This window comes from Lipotes vexillifer, unplaced genomic scaffold (assembly GCF_000442215.2).
Source record: "Lipotes vexillifer unplaced genomic scaffold, Lipotes_vexillifer_v1.1 scaffold322, whole genome shotgun sequence".
NCBI classification, from domain to species: domain Eukaryota; kingdom Metazoa; phylum Chordata; class Mammalia; order Artiodactyla; family Lipotidae; genus Lipotes; species Lipotes vexillifer.
The window spans coordinates 636470-653947 of NW_006776528.1; the positions used below are offsets into that span (position 1 = coordinate 636470).

General features: G+C 43.8%; 1 protein-coding gene across 1 annotated transcript in view; it reads right to left on the reverse strand.

The window, feature by feature from the left end:
* The window catches only part of JAM3 (junctional adhesion molecule 3), a 52636-nt gene that overhangs the window by 25527 nt on the left and 9631 nt on the right, over positions 1–17478 (reverse strand). The window contains exon 3 of the mRNA XM_007450405.1: positions 17160–17236. Coding sequence (XP_007450467.1) covers positions 17160–17236 — 77 coding nt within the window. The remainder of the gene's footprint in view (positions 1–17159; positions 17237–17478) is intronic.

A 17478-nucleotide genomic window follows, 5' to 3' on the forward strand; every position in this document is an offset into this window, starting at 1 on the left:
GAACCGCTGGGGCCTTTTCCCGGAACAGGACCGATGTCCAGCTTGCAGGACAACCTAACAGAGAGAGAGGAGCCAAGCGGGAGGCAGTGGGAAGGCCCGGGTGCTGCGGGCGTCTCATTCTGTGCGTCGGCTCTGGCACCTCCTGAACGCGCTCCAGCCCCCCAGCTCCCGTCGCGGGGCAGGGGGACCACTCGAGCCCAGCTGGTTCACGTCTGTGAGTGCTGAGCAAGAACCAGAAGCCAGTCCCTACTTCCCTGCTCTGGCTCACACAGTCTCTTACAACAAGGAGCACGCCCAGAACCAGAAGAGACAGCAACAAGGGTGTGTGAGGGGGATTGGAGCTTAAGGAAGCCCGGGTCAGACCCGGAAGCCCAGCTCATATCCCACTGTTCTTTTGGACCTCCCTTAGCCAAGGCGCAAGGGAAGCGGCCTTGAGAAAGCCTTGGGAACAACGGGCCGACGGCATCTCCAGCAGCCGCCCTTTCCCGCCGGGAAGCCGGGGGGGAGTGGAGAGGCAGGCAGACGGGGAGGAGGCCATGCTGCGCCCGGCGCCTCCTGGCCCCCTGTCTGCCCGCCTCTCTCCTGGTCTGGAACCATCCCAGCAGCTCTTAGCGACAAGTACAGTTTCTTACTGCGGTTGCGGGAGACCTTTCAGAAATTGTGCCAGGGCCTGGGGGCCTGGTGCCAGGCAGGCTGTAGGGGGATCACCTCAGGGGGCCCGTTTAAAAGCCTGCTTCCCAACCCCCCTCCTCGGCCCAAGAGCACACGCCCCAGATTCTAACTCAGCAGATCAGGAAAGGCCCGGATCTGTGTCTCTCCAAGCCTCTCACGTGATTCTCATGTGCGGCCCATCTGGCAACCCCACTGAGCCCTTCACAGAGTCAGGGCCACCCCAAATTGAGAGCCGGGTCCACAGAGGCACAGCCCTGGGGCTGGGCTTGAGGACGCTGCCTGCTCCCCTTTACTCTCTCAAGAAATTACTAACCACACAGTGCTTGTGAATCCTCAGGCAAAGGAACTAATAACAACAGGAAATATTATCATAAGAAAGTACATTTAGGGCTTCCCTGGTGGCGCAGTGGTTGAGAGTCCGCCTGCCGATGCAGGGGACACGGGTTCGTGCCCCGGTCCGGGAAGATCCCACGTGCCGCGGAGCGGCTGGGCCCGTGAGCCATGGCCGCTGAGCCTGCGCGTCCGGAGCCTGTGCTCCGCAACGGGAGAGGCCACGACAGTGAGAGGCCCGCGCACCGCAAAAAAAAAAAATTACATTTAAGCCATAACAGCTGTGGAGGTAAGGCAGTCTCAGCCCCAGGCTCCCTGACTTAGCAGCAGAGGCTGCCTTGCTGTGATCAGCTCTCCCAGGAGCCCACACCGGTGCTTGCGTCCTGGTGCAGAGTGAGACCAAGGGAAAACGAAATGCCGACGTCCACCACTCAACCCACATCCAGATACATCAAGGTGTGAAGTGGAAACTACCCGTCTTCTCCTCCTGTGGAAACAAAACCAATCTGAACACAGCAAGACAGGCCTGCTGGCTCCTGGATGGGCACGGGGTGAGGGCCTGCCTTCTACCTTCAACAGCACCTGTGATCATTTAACTGCAGAGACAGCTCTCAACAAGAAGTCAAACTGATTTGGGTTTCTATTCATTACTGTAAACCAAGAGCAAAAAGCAGCTCTTTTAGAAAATGTTTCCACTCCAAGTCACATGTGTGTCTGGCTCTGTAAAGAGTTATATTTAGCCTCTGACATTCCATCCAGCATGTCCCCCGCTCTCGACCAGGCCTGGAGCAGTGCGGGCGCACGGTGGCTCCACTGCGGGCCTCGCTGCTCCCCGGGGCTCCAGGCTAAATATAAACGGCAGTGCAGACTCTCCAGCGAGAACACTGCATGGCCATCCTCAAGACAACTTCTGTGTGCTTGCTTAGCAGAACCCGTCCTAGAGAAGAAAATACCCCATACCACAGCATGTTTTCAACACTGTTCTGGTTCCTTAACCAATTTTTAGAGGAATTTAAGAGCAGGGGGAGAAGTCCACGTCAGTGATATTTTCCAGACACACAGCAAAGAATCCACAGTAAACCCATCAAATATGGGCTCTGACAAGAACACAGGCAGCTGAAGCTCTGGTTAAAGACGGCCCGTTGTAGGGCTTCCCTGGTGGCGCAGTGGCTGAGTCCGCCTGCCGATGCTGGGGACACGGGTTCGTGCCCCGGTCCGGGAGGATCCCACGTGCCGCAGAGCGGCTGGGCCCGTGAGCCATGGCCGCTGAGCCTGCGCGTCCGGAGCCTGTGCTCCGCGGCAGGAGAGGCCATGGCAGTGAGAGGCCCGCGTACCGCCAAAAAAAAAAAAGATGGCCCGTTGTTACTCTGGCTAAACTACATTGTTATCCAAAGAGACCCTTAAAACTAAAGTACAGGGCTTCCCTGGTGGCACAATGGTTAAGAATCCGCCTGCCAATGCAGGGGACACAGGTTTAAGCCCTGGTCTGGGAAGATCCCACATGCCGCAGACCAACTAAGCCCTTGCACCACAACTACTGAGCCTGCGCTCTAGAGCCCATGAGCCACAACTACTGAGCCCGCATGCCACAACTACTGAAGCCCATGCGCCTAGAGCCCGTGCTCCGCAACGAGAAGCCACCGCAATGAGAAGCCCATGCACTGCAACGAAGAGTAGCCCCCGCTCACCACAACTAGAGAAAACCCACGCACAGCAATGAAGACCCAGTGCAGCCAAAAATACATACATACATACATACATACTAAAGTATAAAGAGACCCAACCAAACATCATGGAATTCCAAATAAATCTAGCTGTGATGGTCCAAGTGTCAGCTTGGAGGGTGTTTTTGGTTGTGATTAACATTAAAATGTGAACTTTTGGTGCACTGCCCTCCATAATGTGGGGGGCCTCATCCAATCAGTTGAGGGGCATGAACAAATCAAAAAGACGTCTCCCCAGGCTGGAGGGTGTTTCTCTACCAGACGCACCCTCAGACCTCCTGGGTCTCTAGCCGGCAAGCCCGCCCTGCAGAGTGTCAACTCACACAAGCCACTTCTTTATAACCAATCTCTTTATCTGTACAGAAGATATATACATAAGGTAAATAAATTCTACCGTGTTCTATTCACACACACACACACATCCTGTTTGTTGTGTTTCTCTGGAGAGCCCTGACTCATACCCTGGCCACGGCGTGTCTTGTTCTGAATCCCGAGTTTATCGGAAACTGCACACGTGCCCCATGAAGAATGCTCAGTGGCGACACTAGACAGTCTCGGCACCGTCACATCCTGCTCCACGGGTCGGCTCAGCAGCAAGACGTCAGCTGAGGCACTACTGACGTGAGTTCACTTAATTCTATCTCCAAGCCAAAGCCGTGGAAGATTTCTGACCATGAGTCCAACCAACCAGGCCAGGTCAAAGCAGATAAAAGTCCATCAAGCAGTCACCTGGACAGAGTGTCTGAAGAGCTAACGCTCTGGAGGGACCCCCCCCCCCCCCTTCTTTCATCTCAGGCACGGTCCAGGGAGACCGTCCAGGGTTACCGAGGGAGGAGTCCCCGTCACTAAAGGAAGCCGAAGGGGACAACCGGGGGGAAAGAGGGAAGGGCTGGGTCCTACACGCCCATTGGCATCAAACCATTCAGTAAACCAGAGCTTGGGGAGTAGGCCCAGAAGGGCAGAGGAAGGGGGGGTGCAGCCGAGCAGAGTGGCGTGGAGGCAGAGGGCCTGGCAGAGGAAGGGCCAGGGCACCCAGGCAGGCAGCATGCCTGTGGCGCCAGGGCAGTGGTCCTCGGTGTCTGCAGCAGCTCCAGGCATGTCTGTGCAGGGACAGAGACACTGCAGGGCCCTGCTCTCCCCATGAGCTGGGCTTGTGTTGAAACGGGTACCAGTGCACGGGCTCCAGCGGGCCTGGTGGACGGAGGGCACCATCGTCACATGAACCCAGCACCGCAGACCAGTCGGACCAACTGTACGCCAGCCCTGGCTCTAAAGCCCAGGTCAACACACAAAAGCCTCAGAGGCACTGGGGTCTGACAAGTATGTATGACCATCACAGACCATGTGTCAAGCACGTCATTCTGTAAAACGCCTCCTCAGGAAATAAGTCCCACAAACCTGGCCCTGAGCATGAGCCCTGTTCTGCTATTACAGATTCTGGGGTCAGAGAATGCCAAGGGTGAGAGGACGAATGCTCGCAGCCACAGAGAAACCCTCCAAGTGTGTCTGTGCAGCCCATCCCAGAGGCGCTAGGGGTCGCCTGCTGCTTGGGTCAAAGGCCCGAGGGGTGTGTCACTGCCGAGGACCACAGTGGAGGCAGGGCACCCGATGGTGCTTTTTCTTTTGGCCGTGTCGGGTCTTAGCTGCCATGGGATTGTCCTTGTGGCACGCAGGCTTCTCTCTAGTTGTGGCGCTTGGGCTCTAGAGTGTGAGAGCCCAATAGTTGCAGCACGTGGCCTCTCTAGTTGTGGTGCTTGGGCTCTAGAGTGCACGGGCCCAGGAGTTGCAGCATGCAGGCTCTCTACTTGTGGCACTTGGGCTCTAGAGCGCATGGGCTCAGTAGTTGTGGCATGCAGGCTTAGTTGCCCTGTGGCATGTGGGATCTTAGTTCCCCTGCCAGGGATCAAACCCGTGTCCCCTGCATTGGAAGGCAGATTCTTAACCACTGGACCCCCAGGGAAGTCCCCTGTTGGTGCTGTTTCTGTTCCTGTTTTATTCCACTGATCCACCAACAAGAGGAAACAAATTTGAGCTACAGTAAGTGGGTGTTAGGGTCAGCATGTTGGAAAAGCTATGAAATACTCCAGTGGGGACCAAAGTGCTGGGGTGGGGAGGTGGGGGGAGTCTATACACACTGGTTTTAGCACCGTCCCACCTGAGGTGGAAGAATAGATTCTATTTCTTCTCTAACATGGGAGGATGGCCACTGAGTCATACACAAACTAAACAAATCATTATAAAGCAATTTAATTTGCTTTTTTTTGTCTCAAGAAAGAGTGAAACATTCAATCCACATATTTTAAATTCAGACCAAATTAAACATATATATTCAAAAATATAACTAATGCTAAAAAATAAATATTTTAATTTTACATTAAAGCTAGTTGTAAGGAGACAGAAAGAAACAAGGAAATATGAGAGAAAAATCTAGAGTTTAGTGACACAGGCACAGTCACGACTAAATACATAAAGTTTATAGAATAAATGCACATATAAATGAATTCAGGAAGGGAATCCCTGGTAGTCCAGTGGTTAGGACTCCACACATTCACTGCCAAGGGTATGGTTTTCATCCCTGGTCGGGGAACTAAGATCCCACAAGCAGCACAGCAAAAAAGAAAAAAAGAAGAAGAAAAGAAACAGCATAAAAAAACGAACACAGGAGAAGGGAGAAAGTGCAGAAGTGTAAGAAAGGATAGAAGAGGAAATGGAACACAGACCAACAGTCGGCACTAGAGATAGCTCAAACATCTGCTGTGGCAGCTTCAGTCTGACTTTTTTAACCTGGTCTTTACCAGCTCCACTATGGACAGGAAGATCAGAGATGCCTGATTTTCTGAAATTCTTCCCTGGGAAGCCACATCAAAGACTCTACCACCCTGGGACAAAAAGCGAGCAAAGCCATGGTTGTCTTCACTTGTTTCTCTGCTGATTTCAACCCAACAAGAACTCCAGCTCTGGCTGACCTGAACGGTATTTCATGTCAAAAGCTGCTCTGAAGAAATGACTTTAGCATTATATGGTTTATTTTAATATCAAAATATACTATAAGGATCCATGTAATAACTTATTTTAATAAATAACTTCATTTTTAAAAAGAGGCAAGGGGCTGTCTGATAGACATATTAGGGTGCAGTACCATGATGGTGAATCCACGGCCAAGCATTCACCAAACGCTTCAGAACTCTACACCACACAGAGTGAACTTTATACTGCATGAACATTTAAAAAATATGTATCATACAAAATGTCCAGGGAACCAGGATGGAATGCGGACTCTGAGAAATGAAACTAACTGTATTACAAGTCAAATAACCTCACTTAAGGAGATGGGGAAGAAAGGAGTTGACATAAATGACTTTGGGAAACAGTGTTTTGACTGGCTATAACAAAGCTACCAAGAGAAGAATTTTGCACAAACACTGCCCTATAGCTGATAAATTTACTTCTCATAGCAGCATGGGTTAGCAACTCTGAAAATACTTTACATGTATAACAGGGTTGAGTAAGTAAGAATTATAAAGATGTCATCAATAATGAGAGCCACGTTTCTCACTGTCAAAGAAAGTTATGAATATGAAAGAGGGAAGCTAGAAGTAGCCCTGTAGTGCTGGACTACTAGTCAGAGACACTAGTACAAATCAATGTTTATTTCAAATATACACAAATAGAGAAATAAGTACAGACATGTGTGCATACGTGGGTTAGTATAAATACATGCATCTCCTAGCCCTGTCTACCAAGAGCCTAGAAGTACTGACACATAACAAAGAGCACACTCAGTGCCCGGATCTTGATTTCTAAATACCATTCTCTGGTAAAGGGAACTAGGGCTACTTGGAAAAGTGGTAATTCAAAGGCTGGGGCAGGGAAAATACAAGATAAGCCTGCAGCATCTTGTAGTGCCAGAAAGTGAGGAAGTGTTAAAACAAACAAAAATAGCAAAGGACCAAAAGCCCAACTGAAAGAGCTTCCAAAGGCTAAAGCTGGAAGATCTGAGCAAAAAATAAATGATAGACTGTTATAACACAAAGAATAAAATAAATACCCATGAGTCCATAAGATATGAATAAGTGAATGAATAAGCAAACGGAAGGGAGACAGAGAACTTTCTTCATGGAAGAATCCCAATTAATAATGTAGAATGAATGAGGGAAACAGAAAACCACCATTAGAACAACAAAGTAATAGCTGCTTCAGGCAAGATCCACTGATGATTGCCAAACTTAGTTTAAAACCTTTAAAGAGAAACAGAATATTTGGACAGCTTCAGAATATCTGATTCCACCAAATATTTATTAGCTATTGTGGTGGTTTCTCATATGTCCACAAATTATTTGATACTCTGCCCTCCCCTTGAGGTAGGCTGGCTGAACCTCTAATAGTGTTCAAAAAAGGAAAAACAGTAACTTCACAGGGGAGAAACCCAGAAGCCACCACCTAAACCCAGAGATCAAGGCAACATCATCAGTGAAATGTCATGGTAATATGATGATAAGAAGGGTACTACAGCTCTATGGAATTCTCCCACCTACCCCCTCAAAATCTATAACCCAAGGCCAATCATGAGAAGACATCAAAAAAACTCAAACTGAGGGACATTCTACAAAGTACCCAACCACTACTCTTTAAATGTGTCAAGCTCATGAGTAATAGCTAAGAAACTAACAAAGGAGATAAAATAAAATAATAATCTGAAAGAAGTGGGAAAAGAGGAACAAAGAACAGATAAGACATGTAGAAAACAAACAGAAAAATAACAGATGTAAACCTAATTATAAAAATAATCACATTAAATGTAAATGGTCTAAACATCCCAATTAAAAGGCAGAGATTGTCAGAGTTCTTTAAAATGCAAGACATCTTTAAATATAAAAATACAAAAAGATTAGAAATAAGAGAATATATTGGGTGGGCCAAAAGTTTCGTTCATTTTTTTCTGTAAGATGGCTCTAGTAGCACTTAGTTGTCTTTAACTTCATTCGAAACAATTTTGTTAGATTGTATGTGACAGCCATCATATCAGCATGCATTTTAAAAAAGACTTATCAAAATTGGTGAACTTTTGTGTAGCCATTTTAATACTGAAGATGGAAGAAAAAAAGCAACATTTTCAGCATATCATGCTTTATAATTTCAAGAAAGGTAAAAATGCAACTGAAACACACAAAAAGATTTGTTCAGCATATGGAGAAGGTTCTGTGACTGATCGAACATGTCAAAAGTGATTTGATAAGTCTCATGCTGAGACTTCTCGCTGGACAATGCTCCACAGTCGGGTAGACCAGTTGAAGTTGACAGCAATCAAATCGAGACAATAATAATTGAGAACAATCAACATCATACCACAGAGGAGAGAGCCAACATACTCAAAGTATCCAAATTAAGCGTTGAAAATCATTTGCACCAGCTTGGTTATGCGAATCACTTTGATGTTTGGGTTCCACATAAGTTAAGCCAAAAAAACCTTCTTGACCATATTTCCACATGCAATTCTCTTACTAAATGTAACAAAAACGTTCCGTTTTTAAAACAAATTGTGACAAGCAATGAAAAGTGGATACCGTACAATAATGTGGGACAGAAGAGATCATGAGGCAAGTGAAATGAACCACCACCAACCACACCAAAGGCCGGTCTTCATCCAAAGAAGGTGATGTTGTGTATATGGTGGGACTGGAAAGGGAGTCCTCTATTATGAGCTCCTGATGGAAAACCAAACCATTAATTCCAACAAGTACTGCTCCCAGGTAGACCAACTGAAAGCAGCACTCCACAAAAAGCGTTCAGAATTAGACAAAAGAAAACGCATAACCTTCCATCAGGATAACGCAAGACCGCATGTTTCTTTAATGACCAGGCAAAAACTGTTACAGCTTGGCTGGGAAGTTCTGATTCACCTGCCATATTCACCAGACATTGTACCTTTGGATTTCCATTGATTTCGGTCTTTACAAAATTCTCTTAGTGGAAAAAATTTCAATTCCCTGGAATTGAAAAGACACCTGGAACAGTTCTTTGCTCAAAAAGATAAAAAGTTTTGGGAAGATGGAATTATGAAGTTGCCTGAAAAATGGCAGAAGGCAGTGGAACAAAACAGTGAATATGTTGTTCAATAAAGTTCTTGGTGAAAATGAAAAATGTGTCTTTTATTTTTATTTAAAAAAACCAAAGGCACTTTTTGGCCCACCTAATACTATGCTAACACTAGTCAAGAGAAAAGTGGGGTACCTATATTAATATCAGACAAAGTAAACTTTAGAGCAAAAAATATTAACAGGGATTTTTAGAAAGGTCACTCATGTTAAAGGGGTCGATTCATCAAGAGGATATAATTACTATTTATTTATTTTTATTTTTCTTCCAGTCTTCTTGAGACTTCTTGACATATAGGACTGTATGTTTAAGGTGTATAGCATAATAATTTGATTGACATACGTCATGAAATGATTATCACAGTAAGTTTAGCAAACATCTATTACCTCATACATATACAAAATTAAAGAAATGGAAAATTTTTTTTCATGTGATGAGAGCTCTTAGGATTTACTCTCTTGACATCATTCATATACTGCATACGAGTGTTAATTACATTTATCATGTTGTACATTCCATCCCTAGGACTTATTTATCTTATAACTGGAAGTCTGTACCTTTTGTCTGCCTTCATCCAATTCCCCCTCCCCCTAGCCCCCACCTCTGGTAACCACAAATCTGATGTCTTTTTCTATGAGTTTGTTTGTTCACTGAAGTATAATTGACCTACAACATTATGTTAGTTCCTGTTACACAACATAGTGATTTGATATTTCTATACATTTCAAAATGATCACCATAAGTCTAGTTACATCATCATACAAAGATACTACATAGTTATTAACTACATTCCCTACACTATACATTTTATACCCATGACTCATTTGTTTCAGAACTGGAAATTTGTACTGGCAACCACCTATTTGTTTTCTGTATCTATGACCTTGTCTCTGTTATGTTTCTTCATTTGTTTTGTGTTTTAGATTTCAAACATAAGTGAAATCATACAATGTTTGTCTTTCTTTGACTCATTTCACTTAGCATAATACCCTCTAGGCCCATGCATGTTGTTGCCAATGGTAAGATTTAATTCCTTTTTTTTTTATAACCAAGTAATATTCCACAATGTGTGTATGTGTATGTATGTATGTGTATGTATGTGTGTGTGTGTGTGTGTGTATATATATATATATATATATATATATATATCACAAGTTCTTTACCCATTCACCTGTTGATGGGCACTTAGGTTGCTTCTATGTCTTCGCTACTGTAAACAGTGCTGCAATGAACACAGAAGTGCATATACCTTTTCCAATTAGTATTATTGTTTTCTTCAAATAAATATCCAGGAGTGAAATTGCTGATCACATGGTAGTTCCAGTCTTAACTTTTTGAGGAATCTCCATACTGTTTTCCACAGTGGCTGCACCAATTTACATTCCACTAAAAGTGCATGAGGGCTCCCTTTTCTCCACATCCTCACCAACATTGTTATTTGTTGTCTTTTTGATAACAGCCATTCTGACAGTTGTGAGGTGACATCTCATTGTGGTTTTGGTTTGCATTTTCCTGATGACTAGTGATGGTGATCACCTTTCATGTTGACCATTAGTATGTCTTCTTTGGGAAAATGTCTGTTCAGCTCCTCTGCCCATTTTTTAATCATGTTGTTTGGGGGTTTTTTGATGTTGAGTTGTATGAGTGCTTTCTATATTTTGGATAGTAACCTTTTATCAGATATATCGTTTGCAAATATCTTCTCCCACTCACTAGGTGGCCTTTTCACTTTGTTGATAAGCTTCGCTGTGCAAAAGCTTTTTAGTTTGATGTAGTCCCATATGTTTATTTTTGCTTTGGTTTCCTTTGCCTCAAGAGACAGATCAAAAAACAAATACTGCTAAGACTGATGTCAAAGAGTGTACTGCCTATGTTTTCTTCTAGAAGTTTTATGGCTTCCGTCTTAAGTCTTTAATCCATCTTGAGTTTATTTTTGTATATGGTGAGAAAGTAGTCCAGTTTGATTCTGTTGTGTGTAGCTGTCCAGTTTTCCCAACACCATTTATTGATGAGGTATATTCTGGCCTCCTTTGTCATAGATTAATTGCCCATATATGTGTGGGTTAATTTCTGGGCTCTCTATTCTGTTCCATTGATCTGTGCATCTGTTTTTGTGCCAGCACCATACTGTCTTGATTACTGTAGCTTTGCAGTATAGTTTGAAATCAGGAAGCATGATACCTCCAGCTTTGTTCTTCTTTCTCAAGACTGTTTTGGCTCTTTGGGACCTTTCGTGTTTCCAAACAAGTTTTAAGATTATTTGTTCTAGTTCTGTGGAAAATGCCACTGGTATTTTGATAGGGATTGCAATGAATCTGGAGACTGTCTTGGGTAGTATAGTCATTTTAACAACATTAATTCTTCCAATCCATGAACTTGGTATATCTTTCCATCTGTTTGTGTCATCTTTAATTTCTTTAATCAGTGTCTTATAGTTTTCTGAGTACTAGTCACTTACCTCCATAGATTTATTCCTAGATATTTTATTCTTTTCTGATGAGATTGTAAATGGGATTTTTTTCTTAACTTCTCTTTCTGATTGCTTACTGTTTGTATACAGAAGTACAACAGATTTCTCTATATTAATTTTGTATCCTGCAACTTTACCGAATTCACTGATGAGCTCTAGTAGTTTTTTGGTGGCATCTTGAGGACTTTCTATGTATAGTATCATGTCATCTGCAAACAGTGACAGTTTTACTTCTTCCTTGCCAGTTTGGATTCTTTATCTTGTCTGATGTGGCTAGGATTTCCAATACCATGTTGAATAAAAGTGGTGAGAGTCAGCATGCTTGTCTTGTTCTTGATCTTAGAGAAAATGCTTCTGCCTTTCCACCACTGAGTATGATGTTAGTTGTGGGCCTGTCATATATGGCCTTTATTAAGTTGAGGTATGTTCCCTCTATACCCACTGTGTTGAGAGTTTTTATCATGAATGGATGTTGAATGTTGTCAAAAGCTTTTTCTGCATATATTGAGATTACCATCTGATTTTTATTCTTCAATTTGTTAATAGGACATAACAATGTTAAACAATTATGCACCTAATAACAAAGCTACAAAATATATGATATATAAATCCAGTTATTATTGGGTACATTTCAATACATACTTCTCTCAGTAATTAAGAGAACAAGTAGAAAGAAAATCAGTAAGGATATAGAAGATTTTAAAAAGCACTGTCAAAGTGACTTAGTTGACATTTATAGGACATTTTACCCAAAGACAGTAAAATACACATTCTTCTCAAGTGCACATGGAATATTTACCAAAGTAGATCATATTCTGGGAGATAAAACAAACCACAATAAATTTTTAAAAATTCAAGTATACAAAGTCTGTTCTCTAGCCACAAAATTAAACTAGAAATCAATTACTGAAAAGTATCTGAAAAATCCCTAATATTTGTAGACTGAATAACATAATTTTCAATAACCCATAGATCAAAGAAGAAATCAAAAGAAAATTAGAAAGTATTTTAAACTGAATGAAGATGAAAACATGACATAAGAATTTGTGGTAGGCCACTAAAGCAGTAATTAGAGTGAAATTTATACCAGTAAAGGCCTATATTAGAAAAGAAGGTCTCAAATCAACAATCCCAGCTTCTACATTATGACAGCAGAAAGAGAGACGCAAATTGTATCCAAAATAAGCAGAATAAAGTAAATAACAGAGATCAAAGCAGAGGTCACAAGAGAGAAAACAGACAAATAGAGAAAAACTAATAAAACCAAAAGGTGGCTCTTTGGAAAGATCACAAAATTAATAAGCTTCTACCTAGACTGATCAGGAAAAATAGAAGACGCAGAGTAACACTGTCAGAATTGAGAGGGGTGACTACAACTACACAGACATTACAAGAACATTGAGACAACATCATGAGCAAGTTTATGCTTACAAATCTGACAACTCAGAGTAAATAAATTCCTTGAATGACGCAAACCACCAAAGCTCGCTCAAGAAGAAATGAGTAACTTGCACTCAGAGTTTTACTTTATGAGTACTTTTACTTTCCTTTACTCTTTAATAAAGAGATGAATATCTACATGTCTATTTTTTAAAAAAAGAACTTAGGGACTTCCCTGGTGGCGCAGTGGTTAAGAATCCACCCGCCAATGCAGGAGACACGGGTTTGAGCCCTGGTCTGGGAAGATCCCACATGCCGCGGAGCAACTAAGCCTGCGCACCACAACTACTAAGCGTGCGCTCTAGAGCCCACGAGCCACAACTACTGAGCCTGCCTGCCGCAACTACTGAAGCCTGTGCGCCTAGAGCCCGTGCCCCGCAACAAAGAGAAGCCACCACAATGAGAAGCCCACGCACCACAATGAAGAGTAGCTCCCGCTCGCCGCCAACTAGAGGAAGCCCGTGCGTAGCAACAAAGACCCAACACAGCCAAAAATAAATAAATTTTTTTTTTAAAAAGAATAATTTATAGAGGTTAAAAATCTCCCCACAAAAGCAAACTCCAGGCCTAGACAGCTTCACTGGTAAATTCTACAAAACATCTTAAGAAAAAATAATACCAATTCTGAACAAACTGCTCCAGAAATGTGAAGAAAAGGAAATATTTCCCAACTTATTCATTCCATGAGGCCAGCATTACCCCAATATCAAAACTAGACACATTATAAGAAAATACAGACCAATATATCTCATGAACATAGATGCTTGCCTAAACATTTGAAAACCAATTAATATAATTCATCATACTATTAAACTAAAAAAGAAAAACTATATGACAGTCTCAATAAATCCAAAAATAATCTGACAAAATCTAACCATTGTCCATTAACCATCTAACCATTATCTACCATTCCTGATAAAAATTTTTGGAATAGAAAAGAACTTCCTGAGATAGATAACAGAAAAAAAAAAAAAAAAAGAATCAACAAACCAGCTTGAGAGAATTTCCTAATCTTTTTTTTTTTTTTTTTTTTTTTTGGAGAGTTATGTTTTATTAGGCTGGAAGTTTTAAGATTTCAAGCCCGGGAGGCAGCATCTCAGGTAACCCTGAGAGAACTGCTACAAGGAGACGAGGAGGGGATGGTACGCGGGCCTCTCACTGTTGTGGCCTCTCCCGTTGCGGAGCACAGGCTCCGGACGTGCAGGCTCAGTGGCCATGGCTCACGGGCCTAGCCTCTCCGTGGCGTGTGCGATCTTCCCGGACCCGGGGCACAAACCCGTGTCCCCTGCATTGGAAGGCGGACTCTCAACCACTGCGCCACCAGGGAAGCCCCAAGAATTTCCTAATCTTGATAAACAGTGTCCACAACAAATCTACAGCTAAGATTGATTATGATTAATGATAAAAGACTGCTTTCCCCCTAAGATCAGGAACAGGACAAGGATATCTGCTCTCACCATTTCCAGTCAACACTGTACTGGACAGTTTAGCCAGTGCCATCAGGCATGAAAAGAATTTTAAAATGCATCCAGATAGGAAAAGAAGTAAATCTATCTTTATTTGCAGACATCAGGATCATGTATGTCAGGAGTCAGCAAACTACGATGCAAAGGCCGTATACATCCTGCTCCCTGTTTTCTCTTGCTGTTGTTTGTTTATTTGGATAAATAAAGTTTCACTGGAACATAGCCCCAACCCATTCATCTACTTACTGCTCTCACCCCAAAGCGGCAGAGTAGGGTAACTGAGACAGAGGCGTCATGGAAAGGAAACACAAGAAAAGATGCTCCCCATCTTTAGCCATTATTGAAATGTAAGTTAAAGTAATGAGACACCACTACACACCTATTAGGATGGTTAAAACTAAAAAGACTGACTAGGTCAAGTCTTTTCGCAACAAGGATGCGAAAAACTGGATTTCTCATCCACTGCAGGTGGGAGTGTAAAATGGCACAATCACTTTGGAAGTGAGTTTGGCAGTTTCTTTAAAATTTAAACACATACCTATCATTTGGTTCATTTTATTTATCTATATATCATTCTCTTCCCAGATACCCACCAAAGAGAATGATGTTCAAAGAAATACTTGTACACAAATATTCACAGCAACTTTATTTGTAATAGCTGAAAACTGGAAACACAAACAACCATAAACAATGAACAGATGAACAAAGTGCAGTTACTTCCATTCATCAGTAAAAAGAAGTGAATTACTGATGCTGCTGCAACATGGATGAATCTCAAAATAATTATCCTGAGTGAAATAAGCCAGATGAGAAAGAGTACCTATGGTATGATTCCATTTACACAAAGCTCTGTGGAATCCAAACCAGCGTGCAGTGAAAGAAAATAGTCAGTGGTTGCCTGGGGCCAGGGCAGGATGGGCTGGGCTGGGGATGGTGGGCAGAGAGGAAGGGGCACTAGGAAACTTGGTAGCGGTGGACAGGACCAAAATCCTGACTGTGGCAGAAGTCAGAGGAGTTCAGGTACAGTCCAAACTTATCAAACTACACTAAATACGTGTGGTTTATTATATGTCAATTACATCTCCACTGTTTTCTAAAAGTTTCCAAAACTGAAAAACAGGTTCAGGTGGGTGGCTCTGTGACATGGTGACCTGCAGAATAAGGATGCAGCAGCTCTAAGCCAGAGCCCTCGCTCCCAAGACTGGGCACAGGTACAGAGGTACCCGAACTTTTTCCTTTCTGAGGAGCTTAGGGCATAAGGATACAGGACTAACACGGCTGCCTGAAGATGCTGCTTTGTCCTCACTACACCTTTCCTACGCCAGGGCTGCACGCCTGCCTGCACCCCACACATCCATTGTTTAACTCAGCTACAGAAAGACACCAGCGACAATTCAAGCACCTTCATTTCTGTCCTTCTACATGACACTATGGGTGAGTAAAATCATAGTTTTCAAAAGGAAGGAGCTCCTAATTTTTCTCAGACCGTGTAACAATCTTCCCCACACAGCCAGAATTAAGTTTTGGGCCCTGTCTTTGAACTTTAAAATGGGACCCTACAATGTACCAAGGAATAAAGCAAAGAATGGGAAAGTGCAGAAATGGTTAAAAATCACAAGTTAAAAGCAAACTATAAGGACTTCCCTGGTGGCACAGTGGTTAAGAATCCACCTGCCAATGCAGGGGACACGGGTTCAAGCCCTGGTCTGGGAAGATCCCACGTGCTGCGGAGCAACAAAAAGCCCGTGCGCCACAACTACTGAGCCTGCACTCTAGAGCCCATGAGCCACAACTACTGAGCCCGAGTGCCACAACTACTGAAGCCCACGTGCCTAGAGCCTGTGCTCCACAACAAGAGAAGCCACTGCAATGAGAAGCCCACGCACTGCAGTGAAAGAGTAGCCCCCGCTCGCTGCAACTAGAGAAAGACCACGTGCAGCAACGAAGACCCAATGCAGGCAAAATAATAAATAAAATTTTTAAGAAAGCAAACTATATAAAATAAACAACAAGGTCCCACTGTATAGCACGGGGAATTATACTCAATGTTTTATAATAACCTGTAAGGGAAAAATATCTGAAAAAATATATAACTGAATCACTGTACTATATACCTGAAACTAACACAACATTGTAAAACAACTAGACTCCAATTAAAAAAAATTACATGGCACATATACATGCACCTTAAATGTATTTGATTTTCATTTCTCAAAAATAAATAAATAATTTGCAAAATGAAATGGAAAAAGCAAACTGGAGCTTCGAAAGAAATGTGTTGTTCTCATTCCAGATAAATAATAAAGCAGGAATCTGTGTTCTTTTTAGATAATTTGTCTCAGCAGACAAGTGTTGCATTTTTTCGTTTCTGTAGATCCATAAATTAACAGGATACCCACATGCCCAATCTCCCACTGTTATAACTCAGGCCCAGCGTATTCCCTGAGCCAAGCAGCTCGGCTACCCGGGCCCAGCCTCTCTTCCCTTCTCCCCAGCCTCCTCATCACATGAAGGCGAGGGCGGTTTCAGAACCAAGGAAGACAGCAGGTCTCTAAAAACAGAAAACAGCTTGTACGTGACAAGCAGCCCTCTCATGTGGCAACATTTAACACAGGAAAGCAATTTTAAATGAGCTGTACACGCGGGAACAGGAATGACATGCAGGTTCCAAGTCAAGACTACAGCCATACACTAAAAAAGAATGCAGTGCGTGTGTGTACATGACATGAATTACAGATGTCCACACAGATACAGGGCTGCGCGCCCTCTCTCACACACGCATGCACACCGACGTCCTCAGGAGCATGCCTGCGTGCCAAGCACCGGCCCCTGCAGGCTCTCCCTGGGCTCTCACAGTCCTCCGGGCAGCCCCGTGAGGCAGCACTGTGATGACCGCCCCCCAAACAGAGAGGAGGGCCCGCGGAGAGGCCCCGCGGGGAGAGGGTCGGCGCGGCCCCACACGTGCGCTCTCGCCCGGGCTGCTGTCCTGCCGCGTGCAGTACCACGCATGCTGCCGCCAAGGAGTACCAGCTCGCCTCCTGCTGGGACACACAAACGAAGAGCGGGACCGCAAGGTGGTCTTAGAGCTAACGGGAGCCTGATGACAGGTTTTTTCATCCTTCTACCCCCACCCCCCACCCCGTTCAGCGTACAGCTTCCTGAGGGATCTTCCTCGTCATCTGGGCCTGAAAAGCACTGTGCTTCCCCTGCGTGACGCCCCCACGTCATCAGGAAAGGCTATATGGGTGGACCCTGGGCCCTGGGGGGGGGGGGGCGGGTG